Source organism: Periophthalmus magnuspinnatus, chromosome 2 (genome assembly GCF_009829125.3).
Source record: "Periophthalmus magnuspinnatus isolate fPerMag1 chromosome 2, fPerMag1.2.pri, whole genome shotgun sequence".
NCBI classification, from domain to species: Eukaryota; Metazoa; Chordata; class Actinopteri; order Gobiiformes; family Gobiidae; genus Periophthalmus; species Periophthalmus magnuspinnatus.
This window is the reverse complement of record NC_047127.1, coordinates 9,806,811-9,822,841: the sequence shown is the minus strand read 5'-3', so window position 1 is coordinate 9,822,841 and position 16,031 is coordinate 9,806,811. Positions and strand designations below refer to the sequence as shown.

The following is a 16,031-nucleotide window of genomic DNA, read 5'->3' as shown; positions in this document are numbered from 1 at the left end:
TATGGAGATGTCTAAACACATTGCTCCATTATTTTATCAATTACACATAATGCGCTGGTTTATAATATGAACTAAAAGGAGGGAAATCAAAAGAGGAGTGAAAAAGATACATGTGAAAAGTGAGAGAAGAGAGTGTGAGGAAGGTGAAAGAGGAAAATTGAGAGAAACAGGGAGTGAGAGGAAGAGATATATGGAGAAAAAAGAGCAAGAGATTGTGTGAGGAAGAGAGACGGAGAAAAAACAAAGGAGGAAAGTGTGAAAAAGAGAGACAGATAACAGGAGAGTGGGGAGTAAGAGTGAAGAAGGGAATACGCAAAAGAGAGTGAGAGGAAAAAGGAGAGTGAGAGGGAGAGGGGGGGAGGAGACAGATCAGTGAAGTGAGAGAGAGAGAGAGGGGACAGAGAGAGAAAGGGGGGTAGAGAGAGGAAGGAAGGAAAGAAAGAAAGAGAGAGGTAAAGGGAAAATGAGGGAGAGACGGGGAGGAGGAGAGTTGTCAGTACGGTGGGAGTGATAAAAAGGGAGCGAGAGAAGAGAGAAAGGGGAGGAGTAAGAGTAGAGGAGAGAGAGACATTATGCATTGGTTTTATAATTTTATTTAATTTATTTATATAGTCAAAAGTTTGGACACACACTCAATTTATTTATTTTACATTTTTACTACTTTCTACATTATAGAAACATACAGAAGACATCTAATATATACACCAAGATATATGGAATCATACAGCAGAGGAAAAACATACTAATACTTTCAAATCCTCAAAGTAACCACCTTTTTCTTTGTCAGAAAATACAAACTACTTTACTACATAATTCTATATATCTTGCTACATATAGTGGATGTCTTTTGTATTTATCTAAAATGAAGAAAGTAGTAAAAATTAAAAAAAATGAAATGAGAAGTTGTGTCCAAACGTCTGATTGGTAGTGTATATTTCTCCCAAATTTCAGTAGAATTCATCACCAAGTCCCAAACCAGATGTCAACCTCGTTCGTTAGTTTTGTTGTTTTTGCCCTTTTTTTGTATGTGTCTTGTCTTGTCTTCTGTGCATCTGTTAATACCTGTCTTCTGCATCACAAAAAATGAAATAAAAAAGGTCCTGAAGGTCCACGTAAAAGTCTGGACTAGAACTTGTGTCATGTAGTAATTTTGGAATAAATAAAAAAAAAAGAAATCTGTGTGAAGTGTAACTAGGAGGCCCCGCGACAGGGGGCGCCGACAGCATGTGCCGCTTTGTTTTGATGGCGTTTGCGGCAATGTCAACTCCCATTGAGCACCACAGCTTTCTAACTCAGAAGTCAGCAGTTTGTTTCTTTTATTAAGTTGTTTTAGATGAATATTGTGATTTAAAATGTCAAAATTATAACATGAAGATCCACCAGTGTCAGAGATTATAACTATGAGCAGACACAAACGCAATGTGTCTGCTTTAAAGGTGTTGTATTATTTTCAATGGTTTCACACTAACTTACATCCAGACAGTTACTTTTCCAACTATCTGGAGCACGATTCCACACGTTTTGCTTAAAAATGACATACTTTAACTCACACGTCAAACTCGGGCCCAGGGACCAAATCTGGCCCACTTTGTAAATATATTTGGCCCCGTGAACTCATATCGAAGGTGCGTTAGAGCTGACCCGCCGGTATATAGCACATGCACCACTAATACTACAAATCCCAGAATGCTTTACTAGTACGCTGGGGTTGAGACTGGCAAGTGCTCCTCCTTTTTTGTTGACACTCATTAGCGACCAAGCTGTTGGTCACCTCAGCTAAATTAATTGCTACAGGAAGAGACATGAATACTACTGATGTGTTTTTTATTTCAAATGTAATTTCTAATATGTTTGTAATATCAAGCTTGAGTTGTTCCAGATTTTTATTGAAGCAAAACTAAAGTCAGGTGCCCATGAATTTGTCTTAGTTTTAATATTGGCCCACTGTAAATTTGAGTTTGACCCTTGCTTTAACAGCTTTAAGAGGCAGTTCCACCAAATGAGGAGTACGGATAAGCTACCGTTAGCCTACCTGAGCACAAGTTTACGCTTTTCTACCACCTCTGGCAGGGAACTTAGTTAGATTCCTATTTGCTGAAGCGGTCCATGTATTTTCTGGTCGGCTGCTCGCGCTCACTGGAGGGCAGGAGCTGGAGTCTATAATGACCTGAGCAAACACAATAGAGATAACCACACTACAGAGGTACCAGTTCATTGTCACTGTTTGGTCAATAAAATGGACCAAACTGCTTCAGATTATGGTGCTACCTCGCGCATTAGCTTTACTCAGACAGATGCTAATGTAAGCTAATGTATTTTTTATATTTTGTCGTGCCCCAGTTGTATATTTTAATGATCTTGTTCAACCATTTCATTTGTAACCCTCTGATAGGTATCCAGGTCGTAATTAATGTTCAAGTTAAGTTTTAATTGCGTGTTTTCTGCTGTAGGTTCCGCCACCTTCTTGTCTCCACGGAGAAGCTAATCCTTTGCCTGGGATGTTCCACGGTTTGGCATTAAACTTGTGTATCTCCACGGTGCAGCGCGATCTAACTAAGAGTAGTTTAAAGAGAGGGTATTGCGCTACTATGGGGTATTAAGTTTTAACACATAACATATTTGTGCTAAGTCACTCCCCCTTCAGAGCGCTATCACAGCACAATCAGCGCGCATCCCGCTAATGAAACGACTGCACATCACATCAGGTTTGTGAAGTTGTTGTGTATTGTTTTGTATCATGCTTATATGTATTTATGGAGGATTGTTGTGTGGAGGCATGGGTGACGTAGGCTTGTGGGCGGAGCGTTGTACATGATCATACAGCTAACCGTAACGATAAATCGAATAGAGCCCAGGAGAGATTGCAAAATTACTCAAACATGCATGGATGACATCGAAAACGTCTTCAAGAATGTTTTTGGTGAGGAAATAACATTATAACACTGTAAAATGCTCAAAAAGTCTAATTTGCGTAATACCCCTCTCTGTATTTACTTGAGCACATTTATTGAAAGCAAGAGCACACTAACTTGACAAAATTTTTGGCTACACTTCCCACTACTCTTCCCACAAGTGTTTTGTGACCTTATTACAAAATACCATTTACAGTTTTGCTTAGTTAGAAGTTTTTACTCCAAGTTTTAGGAATATTATTAGTAGCCCAACTATTTCGAAATTGACTAAAATTTGGGAAGAAATATATCAGGGACCATGATTTTTACATGTAGCAATGATTGAAGTGTACGGTTGTATTGTCAGGTTGGAGTGGTCCATTGGGTATAAAATCTAAAAATGTAAAACATAATTAAAGTAAATTAAAATGCCAATGTTTCTTTAGTTTGTTTAATACTCTGCTAAACCCAACAGTGAACGCGTAACTAGCTCTGCGTGAAATAGGACGCTATAACACTTGAATGAACAAACTACCAAACCAGGCTTTAGTACAACAGTTTTAGACAAGTTTTATTGTGATCGTCACATAGAAATGTATAAGTTACCCATGTTTGGCTTTTTCTTTCGTTTTGGTTGGACTAAAAACTTTAAACACAGATGTAACATGGCAGCGAGTGTAGGAAAGAATGAATGACTTCTCCCGGTCTGTGCTCAGTAGTACGTCTCCTGCTCCACCCAGCCTGGAAAAACATAAAAATATACAACTAAATACATTTGTACACAAAAGTAACAAAACTAGATACTCATGTGAGAAGGTATTGATATTAAAAAAGTCACATTAACAAGACAGAAATGAACCTTTCCTGAATAGCTTTAGACTGATCTTAATCTAAAAACTGCACTAGGTTTCGACCTGTGACGTAACAATCTTGGGAAAATTCAAACTGCATATTCATTATAGGCAATTTAAAGGTGGATATGGTTACTTTTCTACCGATTTCTTGTGTCCACGGAGATGTTAATGTTTTGTTAAGCTTATCTCCATAGAGACAAGCAGCATGTTTCTCAAGGTATTTCTTTAGCAACAAAAACGCCTATAATTGAATAAATGCGAGATTGATAGTTTTCATTTTAATGCCATACTGCGGAACGTCATAAGCAAAGTGATAACATCTCCATGGAAACGAGGCAGTAGGTCATAATAGGTCTGCTTTAAGCATTTAAAATATCTGGATGATTTTGGTGAAGGTGTATGGACTTTAAAAACATTGAGGACTTTCTGGAGCACCACCTGATGACATCACAAGTTGAATTTAAGCATTCTGAGGTCGATTTATGATTACTCAGACGTGTGTGAATGAAAGAAAACAACTCCGGGGATGTCTTGGAGTAAATCTAGCATGAGTTAGAACCTGCAATGGACTGGAAAACTCCGAACTAAAGCCGGCGACTTTTGGCTCGGAGGTCCGCGGGATGTTACCGTGGATCAGGTGGGCCGACAGTGACGTGAGGGGCTCAGACAGGGTTCGGCAGGGTCAGCACAACGCACGCTAAAAATAGACCCAAATGACAGGAGCGCACCCTGACAAGACGTGTCCACCCTGCATTGTTACACGGGACTTACTCATTACAGTTAGGATCACTGTCAGACGGAGAAGTCTCGGTTCAAAGTCCAGTCGGGAGGAACAAAAATTGGATTTGAACTAAACCCGGAATTATTCTGGTACGCAGTGAATTCCTTATGTCTATACTTAAAAAATAATTGATGGATTGATTTAGGACAATACAAAATAAGTTGGTATGTAAAAGTGCGACAAGCTACTCTTTAAATAAAAATAAGAAATGACATCATAAATGAGATTAAAGGGCCCATATTACACTATTACGCTAAGAGCTAATTTTATGTACTATAGGACCTTTAAAAAACTCTTTAAAAACACCTGTTATGTTATATGCTATGTTTTTTATATAGTTATTGGCCTTTGCTTTGGCATTTCATGTTTTACAATTTAAAATAATGACCATATATATAGAGCCAGACACTATTTTCCAGCTTCAGCGCTCCCCATACTATGATCTGGTGTAGGGTTTCATCCACTGGCAGCAGAAGGAATCACCATGAGGAAAAATATCGTAGCGAATTAGCCAAATAAGCCACATGCCTCGACGTGTTACTGTGAGCAGGCAGTAGTAATAAACGTGATTTAACGGCAGAAATGCTTTGAGCGAGTCTGGAAATGATTTATGGAGCTAAAAACTGCACAGGGTTTTGACCTATGACGTAACAATCTTGGGAATATTCAAATTGCGTGTTTTCTGAAGCTCAGAGGCAAAGGATCTTTTTTTAAAAAAAATACTACTCCAGGTATGTTCTTGATGAGAGAACAATGTTATAACATGGTAAGAGGTTAAAAAAAAGTACATTTTGCACAATAAATGTCCTTTGACGATAAAGTAATTGCTGATAGTGCTTTGTAAAACTGTTGGGGGTTTTTAGTTTGTGTTTTTAAATTGATGTTTGGTGGTCCATGTTCCACTGGTGGTATGCAAGCTCCTTCAGGTGGTGTTTGGATAACTCTTCCGTTTGTGGGTTTGGCTCATTTAGAGTTCACTTTATCAACTTTTCTGTCCTTTTCCCTTCTTATTTAGAACTACAATGGAAACAGTCTAGTTCATTTTTAGACCTAGATTAGTCCTGGAATAGTCCGTTTATAGACCTGGTTTAGATCTGGTGATACTTGGACAGCCAAATCTTTTCTTTGTTGACACTTGGAGTAAAAGTTTTGAGAGGCACTGTCTATAGTGGACCCAAACAGGATATACTGCATATATTTTCCCCTTACCTAAAAACATCCCTGCTTGGGTTGGATTATGGATTCTAAATTTCAAGCAAAAGTTATAAAATTACAGTGAAAAAGAACAGAATGATGATCTCATTTCTGTTAACTGAATGAAGAGGTAAACATTTAATAAAATAAAATAAAATAGTGTTTCCATTTGACCAGAGCCATAAGTCCTTACCATGTGACCCTTAACATCGCGTGCCATCGTTCCACATCACATCCATTGGCTTAGCATGTTCACTGATGTGCACTGCCTGACTATAGCGCGGGTTCTCTTCTGTTTTCGCTTTCACTGCGGCGTTTGACAAAGGCTGGGGGGGGGGGGTTGAGGGTTGAAATCCCGCAGGGGCCTGGGCATCTGCCACATGATTCCCGGGTCTGAGCGGGGACGCGGTTGGGCGGTCGAGATAATGAACGTGAGGGGAGAGTTAGCATGCGCAGTAAGCCGAGCCGGTGGATATGGCGTACACCTGATTCACCGGGCTACAGGCGTTTGAATACTCACCACAGCCCTGTATAAGAGTCTCCTTAGGGACCGGGTTAAAAATAGACCCACTAAATGTCAGAAACGGTTACTTCGTTATTCATTGTTTGTTCACTAAAGGTGGATTATGTAACTTTTTTTGGCCTGTTTGTCTCCATGGAGATGTTACTGCTTTCTCTAGAATGTTCCACAGTATGCTATTAAATGTCCTATATTACAAAATTGACTCACGTGAGCTTTAAGCCATGTTATAATGTTGTTACCTCATCAAAAACGTACCCTGAGTTGTGTTTTGTTTCATTCATATGTGTTTGTGTAATCCTGCATTATTAATCTGTCTACATCTCAAGCTCAAAATGTTCTATTCCACCTCCATGAAGCGATAGTTTTCTAGTTAACAGCTAATTTTGCAAGTCTTTTGATTGAAAAACAAGTATGTATTCTTACTTGCACTACCTTTCCACAGACCTGATCTGTAACTTGACCTCAAAGTATGACCTGATTTGTTTTCATGGATGTAAATGTTTAATGCCATACTGTGGGGCATTCCAGGCAAAGCAATAGCATGTCCCTTGTGACTATCATGTCGACCTTCCATCAGAAAAGTTACATACTGCATTATACCGACACTATGAAGCTCCTTTGTGTTTTTAAAGTCCAAATATTTTCACCAGATATGTATCTGAACTGCACAATTCGCTTCTATTACTCAGTGTAGTATTTTTTTTTACGAAAGCAGAAGTTAGTTCTGCTTAATCCCTACAGACCACCAGAGGGCAGTGGTTCGGCTCATCAGTGATTTCAATTTTTTTTTTTTTATTATTAAAAATAATCAATTTAATTACCCATAATTCACTAAGGCCATAAGATCAGACGTCTCTACACTGCAAAGGTTTGTCGATTTACACTAAGAATATTATGATTTAGTAGCAGTAGTGGATGAATTTCATGTATTTATTTTTGTTTTGCTCAAAGCCGAAGCTTGAACTCAAAAACTTTAGACAGAACACGAACATGATAAAAACAACCCCTCAAATCATATGAAAACTACTTTTTACTTTTCAGTCTAGCTCAAAAATGTAGTGAAATAAAAGTAAAAAATATCCACTGTAAAATTAAAGTGAAGTACCGATACCTAAAACTCTTGTACTTAAGTACAGCACTTTACTATTTGTATTTCGTTATCTTCCACCGCTGTTTAATAGGTTATATTTTTGTGCATTAAGAAATACATACAGATATATTTTTTGTAACTTCAGGTCAAATATATTTAAAAAACAGCTGGACTTACCTCCAGGGTTGCGTCGGAGGATATATCTTCTGGCTTCATCATATAAGAAGATGAGAAGGGAGTATGGGAAGGCACAGAACCACCAGCTTGGTCTGAAGAACAAAACATACAATTTCATTAAAAAAAAAAAGTAAATGAATTTACAAATATAAACCAGAAAAGTATATTTATTTTTTATGTTTAACCATTAGCCTCTGCAAATGCAATAGATTGTATTACTATGTACTGTCCAAATAAGAAAACGTAAGAGCGGAGAAGGAGAAGAGTGAAGAAGAAGAGTGAAGAAGAAGGGGTAGAGGAAGAGTGAAGAAGAAGATGAAGGACAGTGCAGAGAAAGACAAAGGGTTGAGTGAGATGGAGGGGAGAGGATGAGAGGAGATGGGATGACGACAAGAGGAAATGAAAAAACATCAGTAGGGTTGAAAGAAAGAGATGAGCGAGGGAGGAGACGGGCAGAGGATAAGAGGAGATGACTGAGGGAGAGAGAAGAGGAGAGGAAGTAGGATGATAGAGAGAGAGCAGAAGAAAGGAAAGGAGGAGATGAGAGAGAGAAAGACCGGGGATGACAGGTTGAAAAGAAGACAAGAAGTGAGGGGAGAGAGTGAAAGACAGCAAAAGAGAGATAGAATGGAAGACATAGCATGGATAGAGGGAACAACAGAAGAAAGAGGTAGAGAAGATAAAGTGGTAAAAGAAAGAAAAGTAAAAATGATGAAGAGATACAAGAGAGTAAAAGAGGAAAGGAAAGAGGGAGAGAGAAAGAAAGAAAAAAGAAAGAAAGAAAAAAGAAGAAGAAAGGGTGAGTGGTGACGAGAGAGGGCGACAGGAACAAATGAATGGATGGGAGGAGAGAGGGACAGAAAACGATAGGAGAGAAAAGAGGCAGAGAAGGGAGATAAAATGAGGAGGAGATGAGAGAGGGTGAAAGGAAGGGCGGGAGGAGGGAGACAAAGAAAAAAGGATGAGATGAGAGGTTTAAAGGAAGACAGGAGGGGAGGGAGGAGGAGAGAGGAAACAAGAGAGAGAGAAAGCAGAGGAAGAGAGGACATATGGGATAGAGGGATTGATAGAAGAGAGAAGAAGGGAGGATGAAGTGATAAAAGACAAGGAAAAAATTATGAAGCGATGAAAGAGGGTAAAAGGGAAGAGAGGAGTGGAAAGAGGGAGAGAGAAAGAAGAGTGGATAGGAGGAGATGAGAGAGGGCGAAAGGGGAGGGAGGAGAGGAAAGAGGGAGAGAGAAAGAAAAAGAAAGGAGAGGAGAAACGATAAGGAAGAGAGAGACAAAGAGAGACGAGAGAGGTTAAAAGGGAGCAGAGACAAAGACAGGAGCGAAAGAGGAGAGGAGCAGAGTGCGGCTATGCTAATGATCTGCCATTTGAAGCTCCTGCGCTAATGAGCTTTAGCTAGCGCACACCTCTCTTTGGAAAAACACTCTGTTATAACTAACTCCACACATCATATTATCCATCCGCTTCTCTAACTGATAATAACAAAGATGAAAGAGAGTGGAGATGAATACCTCCCGTCTGTAAATAGGATCAAACTAGCATAGCGCTGCCAGGCTAACACGACGGCTAATATGGGCACATTAGCACAAATAGGATTTTATGGATTACTATTTTCAAATGCGGTAGAATTATTCATCAGTGTGAGGCGTATTAATACACCGTCGTAAATCAACAGGAACACAAATAGCAGCGTAATTAGGTGATGGGAGTGGAGTGTTTGAAGCTATTAAGGGTTAGCATCTCTTTGGTTGGTAGCATATTGTTTTTACATAGATCATTTGAAAGTAACTGTGTGTAAATAAATAGGTAGATGAACCTGAAAGCAGTGATTGGGCTCCTAGCTAGCACATAGTCAAAGTTTGTAAGTACTTTGTGATACTATGCGTATTGAAAAAATAAAATGGGTTATTAATATTATGTACCCTGACCAAACTGGAACTATCATACCAAAATGGGGACTAAACCTGAAGTGAAAATGGACTAGACCAGGACTAGAACAAGACCAAACCAAGTCTAAACCACAGACTGTATAAAGAAGTGGATTAAGTGAGTGAGACATTTTGGAATTTGGAGTTTCACATTTGGAATCCCGACCCCGAGTATCATAGCAACCAAAGAGCCAATCCGGAGTGAAGCTATTGAAGGTAATGCCCCGTCCCGCCTGCATCACTGGTTCAGCAGATGTGGGCGCTTAGCAAACCTGGCAATCAAACCTGTTGCTAACGCTAACGAAAGCAACCGCAGGAAAAAAGGTGCCTCACTGGTCTGTTATTAATGATTTATGGATAAAATAGCAAAAATAAAAACACCAGGATTATGTAGCGCAGATTAATGTGAATGTTTTAAGGCGAAAATGATGAGCCTGACACAGCAGCAGTTAGAGAAAGAGGGGTGGCAGTTTTTCAATAGAAAGTGAGTTGGGGCCAGAGTTGATGGAGCCAGATGCATGCCCATGCTCACTTCATATTTGGAACGGAGCGGCTAGCAGGTTAGCTACGTCCATTTATATATAGAGTCTATGGTCTACACTAACCTGCAAGGGCTCAAACCAAGACAAATATATATATAATCATAGAAAATGGACTCTTAGCTGAAAACAACAGCTCTGTGTGTGACTTACTTGAGAGGGTACATTCTGAGGGCCACGTCCATACCAGGACAGTATGAGAGGAAGGCTGCCAGAGCGGTCTCCTCAAACAGCCCAAAGATCAGGATTCGGTTCCTGTAAAACAAGCACATAATAATGAGGACCAGGGCATTTTGTCGTATTATGTTTCTCAAAGTAATCCTTTAGGGACAAAACTGTGAGCTATAAGAGGTTGGGTTCAAGTGACATCAGAATATTCTACAATCCAATAGTTTAAACTTGAAAATCTATGGTGGAATTTGCTGTAAATGGTAAACATTTTTAAATAGCGCTTTGCCACCTTCATACACCATGATGCTTATGTCAAGAGTGAGATTCGAACTCCCAACCTTCAGATCAGTGGACAAACACCTATAAAGGCCCCATCCCTTCAATCGTAAAGTAAGAATTCTAGACGGGAATGCAACTAACTAAATGTTGACAACAAATATAAACAGAAGGAACAAATGAGAACAAGTTGCCTCTCTCAAAACATCTGTTCAACCAAATTTGCATGTCATTTTGTCATGAAAAACTAGACTAGAAACAAAAAGACAGGAACTTCGCAATTAAATAAGCCAATTTAAAATGTGTTGTCTACATAAAAATGAACACTGATCAGGAGTTATGTCTGATTGCGTTGAACTTACTTCATTCCCTGTTGGAGAATGGAGTTCCTCCTGGTTTTACAAATGATGAGATCGGCCCACTGCACGATGACGATGCTGGTGAAGAAGGCCGTGTGGCAGGTGAACTCTACGATCTTTCTGCGCTCATATGTCTGAAAAAACAATGATATAAAGTGAGGTTTACTGTACTGTTGGGCACATAGAAACACAAGCTGCTCTACACTATTAAGCATTCATGTTATTTTTTTAATCAAGAGAATTACTTTTGATTTGAGTGCATTTGACAATATGAAAATGAAGTGCTAAAAATATATGATTAAATCTGAAACAGGAAGAACATACTCATACTCTAGTCTATTGGCATCTATTACTTAAAGCAGATCAAATTCTTCCAATGTATTTAAGATGGCTGCTTCCAAGTATCTCAATAAAAATGACTTGCAAGAATGAATTGGCTCTGTGCAGAACAGCGCCTGGCAACCTCACTGTCTGCGTCACTACTTCCTGTCCAATTGTGTCTCTATGAGGTTTTTGCAAAGTCACGCTAAAATGAATAAATATGTAAAGATCAGGCAGTGGACAGGGAGCTGCGGGGGGATGTAACTGAAAACATGTAAAAAAACGACAAATAAAATGAGTACTTCACCGGAGGACACTTGAGTTTAGCACATTGTGTTTAGAGAGACAGATGTTTGTGTCTTAATGCTAACGCTAATGCTAACTTTGAGGCAGAATACATATCAAAACAACATAACAAACTGAAGTATTCTACATATGAAATAATTAGGTTGTTTCTTTAATTAATTAGAATTTTAATAGGTTGCTTAATTTACGTTTTCCGATTTTAATAAAAGTGACTGTTAGCTTTGCGAGCTAGCGTGCTGCTGTGCATAGAGCCTATTCAAAGTATAGTCTTGATTTAAGTAGTTTTAACTAGTTTAGATTTATTTACTTGTCAGGCATTTTATTTGCTCTGTTTAAAGGTGTTTAAATCTTGTTTCAATACATCTCCTTTTATTTATAGCTAATTCACAAATTGGGTAGTTACCACACTGGTGAAATAATGTCTGATTTTGAGGCAATATGTCAAGAGACCAGTTAGAAAATGTCATAAACCAAGTAAAATAACTACAGTTCGTGCCAGATATGTTTTGCAGTGTGCTGAAAACCCACCCACTGCTGCCCGTAGCTGTCCTCCAGGTCGTTGACGTATTTGTCGTCCCAGAAAACTCGGATGCCCAGCAGGTCCATGGGCAGGAAGCCATTTTCTGCCAGGATTACGAAGTATGTGAAGAACCCAGCTGTGGCCTGCATCATACCTGGACAAATCAAAAAGGAGAAGAGTTTAAGTATTTACAGGGAAGTAGCCTAGTTTGTAGGTATTCATTGATGCAGTTTTTATATGATCCCAATTTTGATACTATAGCTTTAAGAATCTGCCAATACCCAATATCAATCAATATCAGAGGCTGAAAACAGTATTAATTTCCTTTAAACAAAAATAAAACAACACAAAGCTGATCCAAATGTGGCATGTGGCTGCTATTTATCGCAAGTAACTACAGAGCAAATTTGTGTATATTTGAGTCTTATTACATCAATTTATGTTTTTTGTTATTTGATCCAGATAATTTTAATGTACTCTAACTTATTATTAGGCTACTACCCCCTGTATCTCTGCTTTTGGTTTGATGTGAGTAGCAATTTCAGTGGCCTTTGCCCAAAGCACTTACCAATTTGTCCATATGCTATACTGATAAGTCTTTCGTTCACGAGTTTATCTGTTTTTGGATTTCTGGGCTGTCTCTTCATGATGTCGCTCTCAGCTGCTTCGTAAGCCAGGGAGATAGCGGGGACCTGGAAATAAAGTCACAGTCAATTTGCAGCACAAACCCGGCCAGAATGAGCACAGACTGTCAAGAGATATTGGTCAAGACGGCGAATCCACAGAGCAACTCCTACCATGTCAGTTCCCAGGTCGATACAGAGGATGGTGACAGTTCCGAGTGGCAGAGGGATGTTGGCGATGATGAAGAGGAGGAAAGGAGAGATTTCGGGGATGTTGCTGGTCAGAGTGTAGGCGATGGACTTCTTGAGGTTGTCAAAGATCAGACGGCCTTCTTCCACTCCGGTAACGATGGAGGCAAAGTTGTCGTCCAGCAGGATCATGTCTGCGGCCTGTTTGGACACGTCTGAGCCGGCGATACCCATGGCAACACCGATGTCGGCCTTCTTCAGGGCGGGAGAGTCGTTCACACCGTCACCTGTCACTGCCACGATGGCTCCCTGAACAGAGGATGAGGAGAGGTGTAAGAAATGTATCAGAAACTAAAAAGGGTAATACTAAAAGTTTATCCAAAAGGTTAGATATTCACAAACAGAGCCGAGCATGTAGTATAACATTTCATTTCATATAACATACAATGCTTGTATAATTGTTTTAATTCGACAGTGAGGTAACTTCCACCTTTTTGACACCAACTCTGCAAGCAATATGTCTGAGTAGAATTCTATGGTGGTTTTATGAACCTTTTGCACTAAAAAGGTCTGAGCAAATAAAACATGTACTAATAAATTGATTAGTGAATGATTTACGAGAGAATAAAGCATCTCATCAAAATTATATTTTTGATGAGATGATTTAGGAATTCACATATTTTACCCAAAGTCTTACACCATTTTGATTCTCAACCCTTGATTTGATCCAGCCTCAACATCCTTCCTTTGAGATATTTGAGAAATATTTAGGGAATGTTTGTTGCTACTGAATTTTAGTTTAATAAATCACAGGGATAAATGCTATGACATACATAATAGATCTTGTTTGCTAACTCTATAATGTTCCACTCTGTGCCATGCTAACCTGTCTCTGGCATCCTTCCACGATGATGAGCTTCTGCTGTGGTGAGGTCCTGGCAAACACAATCTCCGTGTGGTGTTTAAGAATGTCATCAAGCTGGTCTGTGGTCATGTCTTTGAGCTCACCCCCGTGCACCACGCAGGCCTTGGCATCCCTAAGGAGGAGAGAAGACCAAAACTGATTAAAGTAATATATTGGCAAGGGTAAACTCCTTTCATTTTAATTATTCTCTGGGGATTGGGGCAGACGAGATTGGCGACTGTTCTGAGTAAATTTGCTGATGAGGAAGTGTGAAGCCAGCAGTCCATGAAGATTTATTTCTCTGCAGTAAATGACTGGTAAAAGCCTTTTGGCTCAGTGGAGACCAAGCTTTGTTAGCCAAACCCTGATTACATTTTAATACTAGCGCTGAATGGATGAATTAGCAGTCTGTCCGCTTAAAGGGATTATTTTATGCATACTTAAAAATACAATTATAAAATTATATATACCTTAAAGGGGACATATTTAAAATCACTAGGTTTTAACTGTGTTCCCTCGTAATTAGTTGTATTTCAGTAATTTCAGGAACGTTTGAGTAATCCTGTATTATTCTGCATTTCAGATTTGAGAGCTCACCTATCCCCTGCCACTGCCCACTGCTCTGAACTCATTTGTGATTATTCAGATAATTCTTACTTCTGGTCATACATGTAGGGTTCAAAAATGTCACAATTTTTCGACACCAAAATATGCAAATAAAAATCAGTCATTTGCTGCTATAAAGAGGTGGGGCTTATAAATTCTGCAGTTTTGAACAGAACAAAAAAAATAATGATCTACATGTGTTATAGTTTAGTTTCTAAATAGCCCCCAAAGTCTCCTTTAACATGGATATCCATATGGAAAAACAGTGCCATATTGTTATCTTAAAACAGAAGAAATGAAGCGAAGCAGAGCTAGCCGAGCTAAAAAAAAAAAATTAGCAACCAGCAAACATGTTGGTTAGCGCTATACTATAGGTAATCTTACTACTGAAATTATTTGACTGAGTCTGTTAAAGATGCACTTCAAAAGCAGAGAGGCACTTGCAACATCAAGAGGTGAGGGCAAGCGTTTTTGAGCACCCACGAGGGAGACAAACTGAATATGCAGAGTGAACTAACTCTGCAAACATCCAGGCATTTATAATTTATTTTTCTATGTAGTAATCCGGACAAATTGTTGCCTCACAAGTGAAAATATGCAGTCAAATTGTGTTCACTACAAACACATTGCTCTGTTAGCGTAGCATTCAATGGGCCTAATGGGTTTGTTTATTTTCTCACTATTCATTCCCGTTGCTGACAGCAGAGGGAGCTACAACGCGTTAATATCTCCTTGTAAACTGATGTGTAGTTTATAAAGTGTGTATTTCAAATGAAGAAACTTTATCTAATTAAAGATGTGTCCTTAAATGTAATCTAGATTCTACTCTATCCTGCATGTGATCTTACCTTGGGTTGACTTCAGAAACAGGAACATTGAGGCGAGCGGCGATGTCCTCCACAGTCTCGTTGCCTTCAGAGATGATGCCCACACCTTTGGCAATGGCCTTAGCTGTGATGGGGTGATCACCTGTCACCATGATGACCTACCAGAAGAAACAAAAAACATTTAGCAACACACTGGTGAAATTTCTGGCGATGGTGCGATGTTGAACTTTGCCTACCTTGATTCCGGCACTCCTGCATTTGCCCACAGCGTCAGGCACAGCGGCACGAGGAGGGTCGATCATAGCCATAAGTCCAACGAAGCACAGGTTCTCCGTGGGGAAGTTCACGTCCTCGGTATCGAAAGCAAAGCCCTCTGGGAACTGGTCGTCGGGCAGGCTGAAGTGGCAGAAACCTGAACACAAAGAGGAAGACAAAATAATTATAATAGTTAGTGATAACACCCATTTGTAATTGCTTTTATTTATTTGATCACATTTCTATATTGTTAATCTATTTATGCATTTTTTGTATCATTATTGGCCTTTAAACATGCTCTGAGTACCTTTGCTTTGGTATTTCATGTTTTACAAAATAATGACCAAGTACAGAAAACACGTTATTTTTCATCTCCCTTTATTGGACTGTGATATATGGCTCCATCTACTGTCCGCAGTGGGAATTACCACAGGAAGAAACGCCAATGTTATCTAATTAGGGAACATGCCTCAACATTAATATAAGCATGCAGTAGTAATGAATGCGATTTGACCACAGAAATGCAAAGAACAAGTCTGGAGATTATTTATAGACTTTCATATTTAGAATTTGTAGCTGTGACACAACAATCCTGGGAAATTTCAATGTTTTTGTGATAGTTTTCGGAAGCGAACTTAATGCACAAGATTCATCAAACAAGCAGCCATGAAGTACATATTTGATGAGG

General features: G+C 39.2%; 1 protein-coding gene across 1 annotated transcript in view; it reads right to left on the bottom strand.

Moving 5' to 3' along the window:
* Window positions 1-648: 648 nt before the first annotated feature.
* The window catches only part of LOC117380373 (sodium/potassium-transporting ATPase subunit alpha-1), a 32,081-nt gene continuing 16,698 nt past the window's right edge, over window positions 649-16,031 (bottom strand). Inside the window, exons 13-22 of the mRNA XM_033977178.2 lie at window positions 15,325-15,500; window positions 15,110-15,246; window positions 13,638-13,788; window positions 12,737-13,060; window positions 12,508-12,631; window positions 11,948-12,093; window positions 10,796-10,926; window positions 10,140-10,241; window positions 7,511-7,602; window positions 649-3,632 (exon numbers count right to left, since the gene is read on the bottom strand). Coding sequence (XP_033833069.1) covers window positions 3,604-3,632; window positions 7,511-7,602; window positions 10,140-10,241; window positions 10,796-10,926; window positions 11,948-12,093; window positions 12,508-12,631; window positions 12,737-13,060; window positions 13,638-13,788; window positions 15,110-15,246; window positions 15,325-15,500 — 1,412 coding nt within the window. The 3' untranslated portion in view covers window positions 649-3,603. The remainder of the gene's footprint in view (window positions 3,633-7,510; window positions 7,603-10,139; window positions 10,242-10,795; window positions 10,927-11,947; window positions 12,094-12,507; window positions 12,632-12,736; window positions 13,061-13,637; window positions 13,789-15,109; window positions 15,247-15,324; window positions 15,501-16,031) is intronic.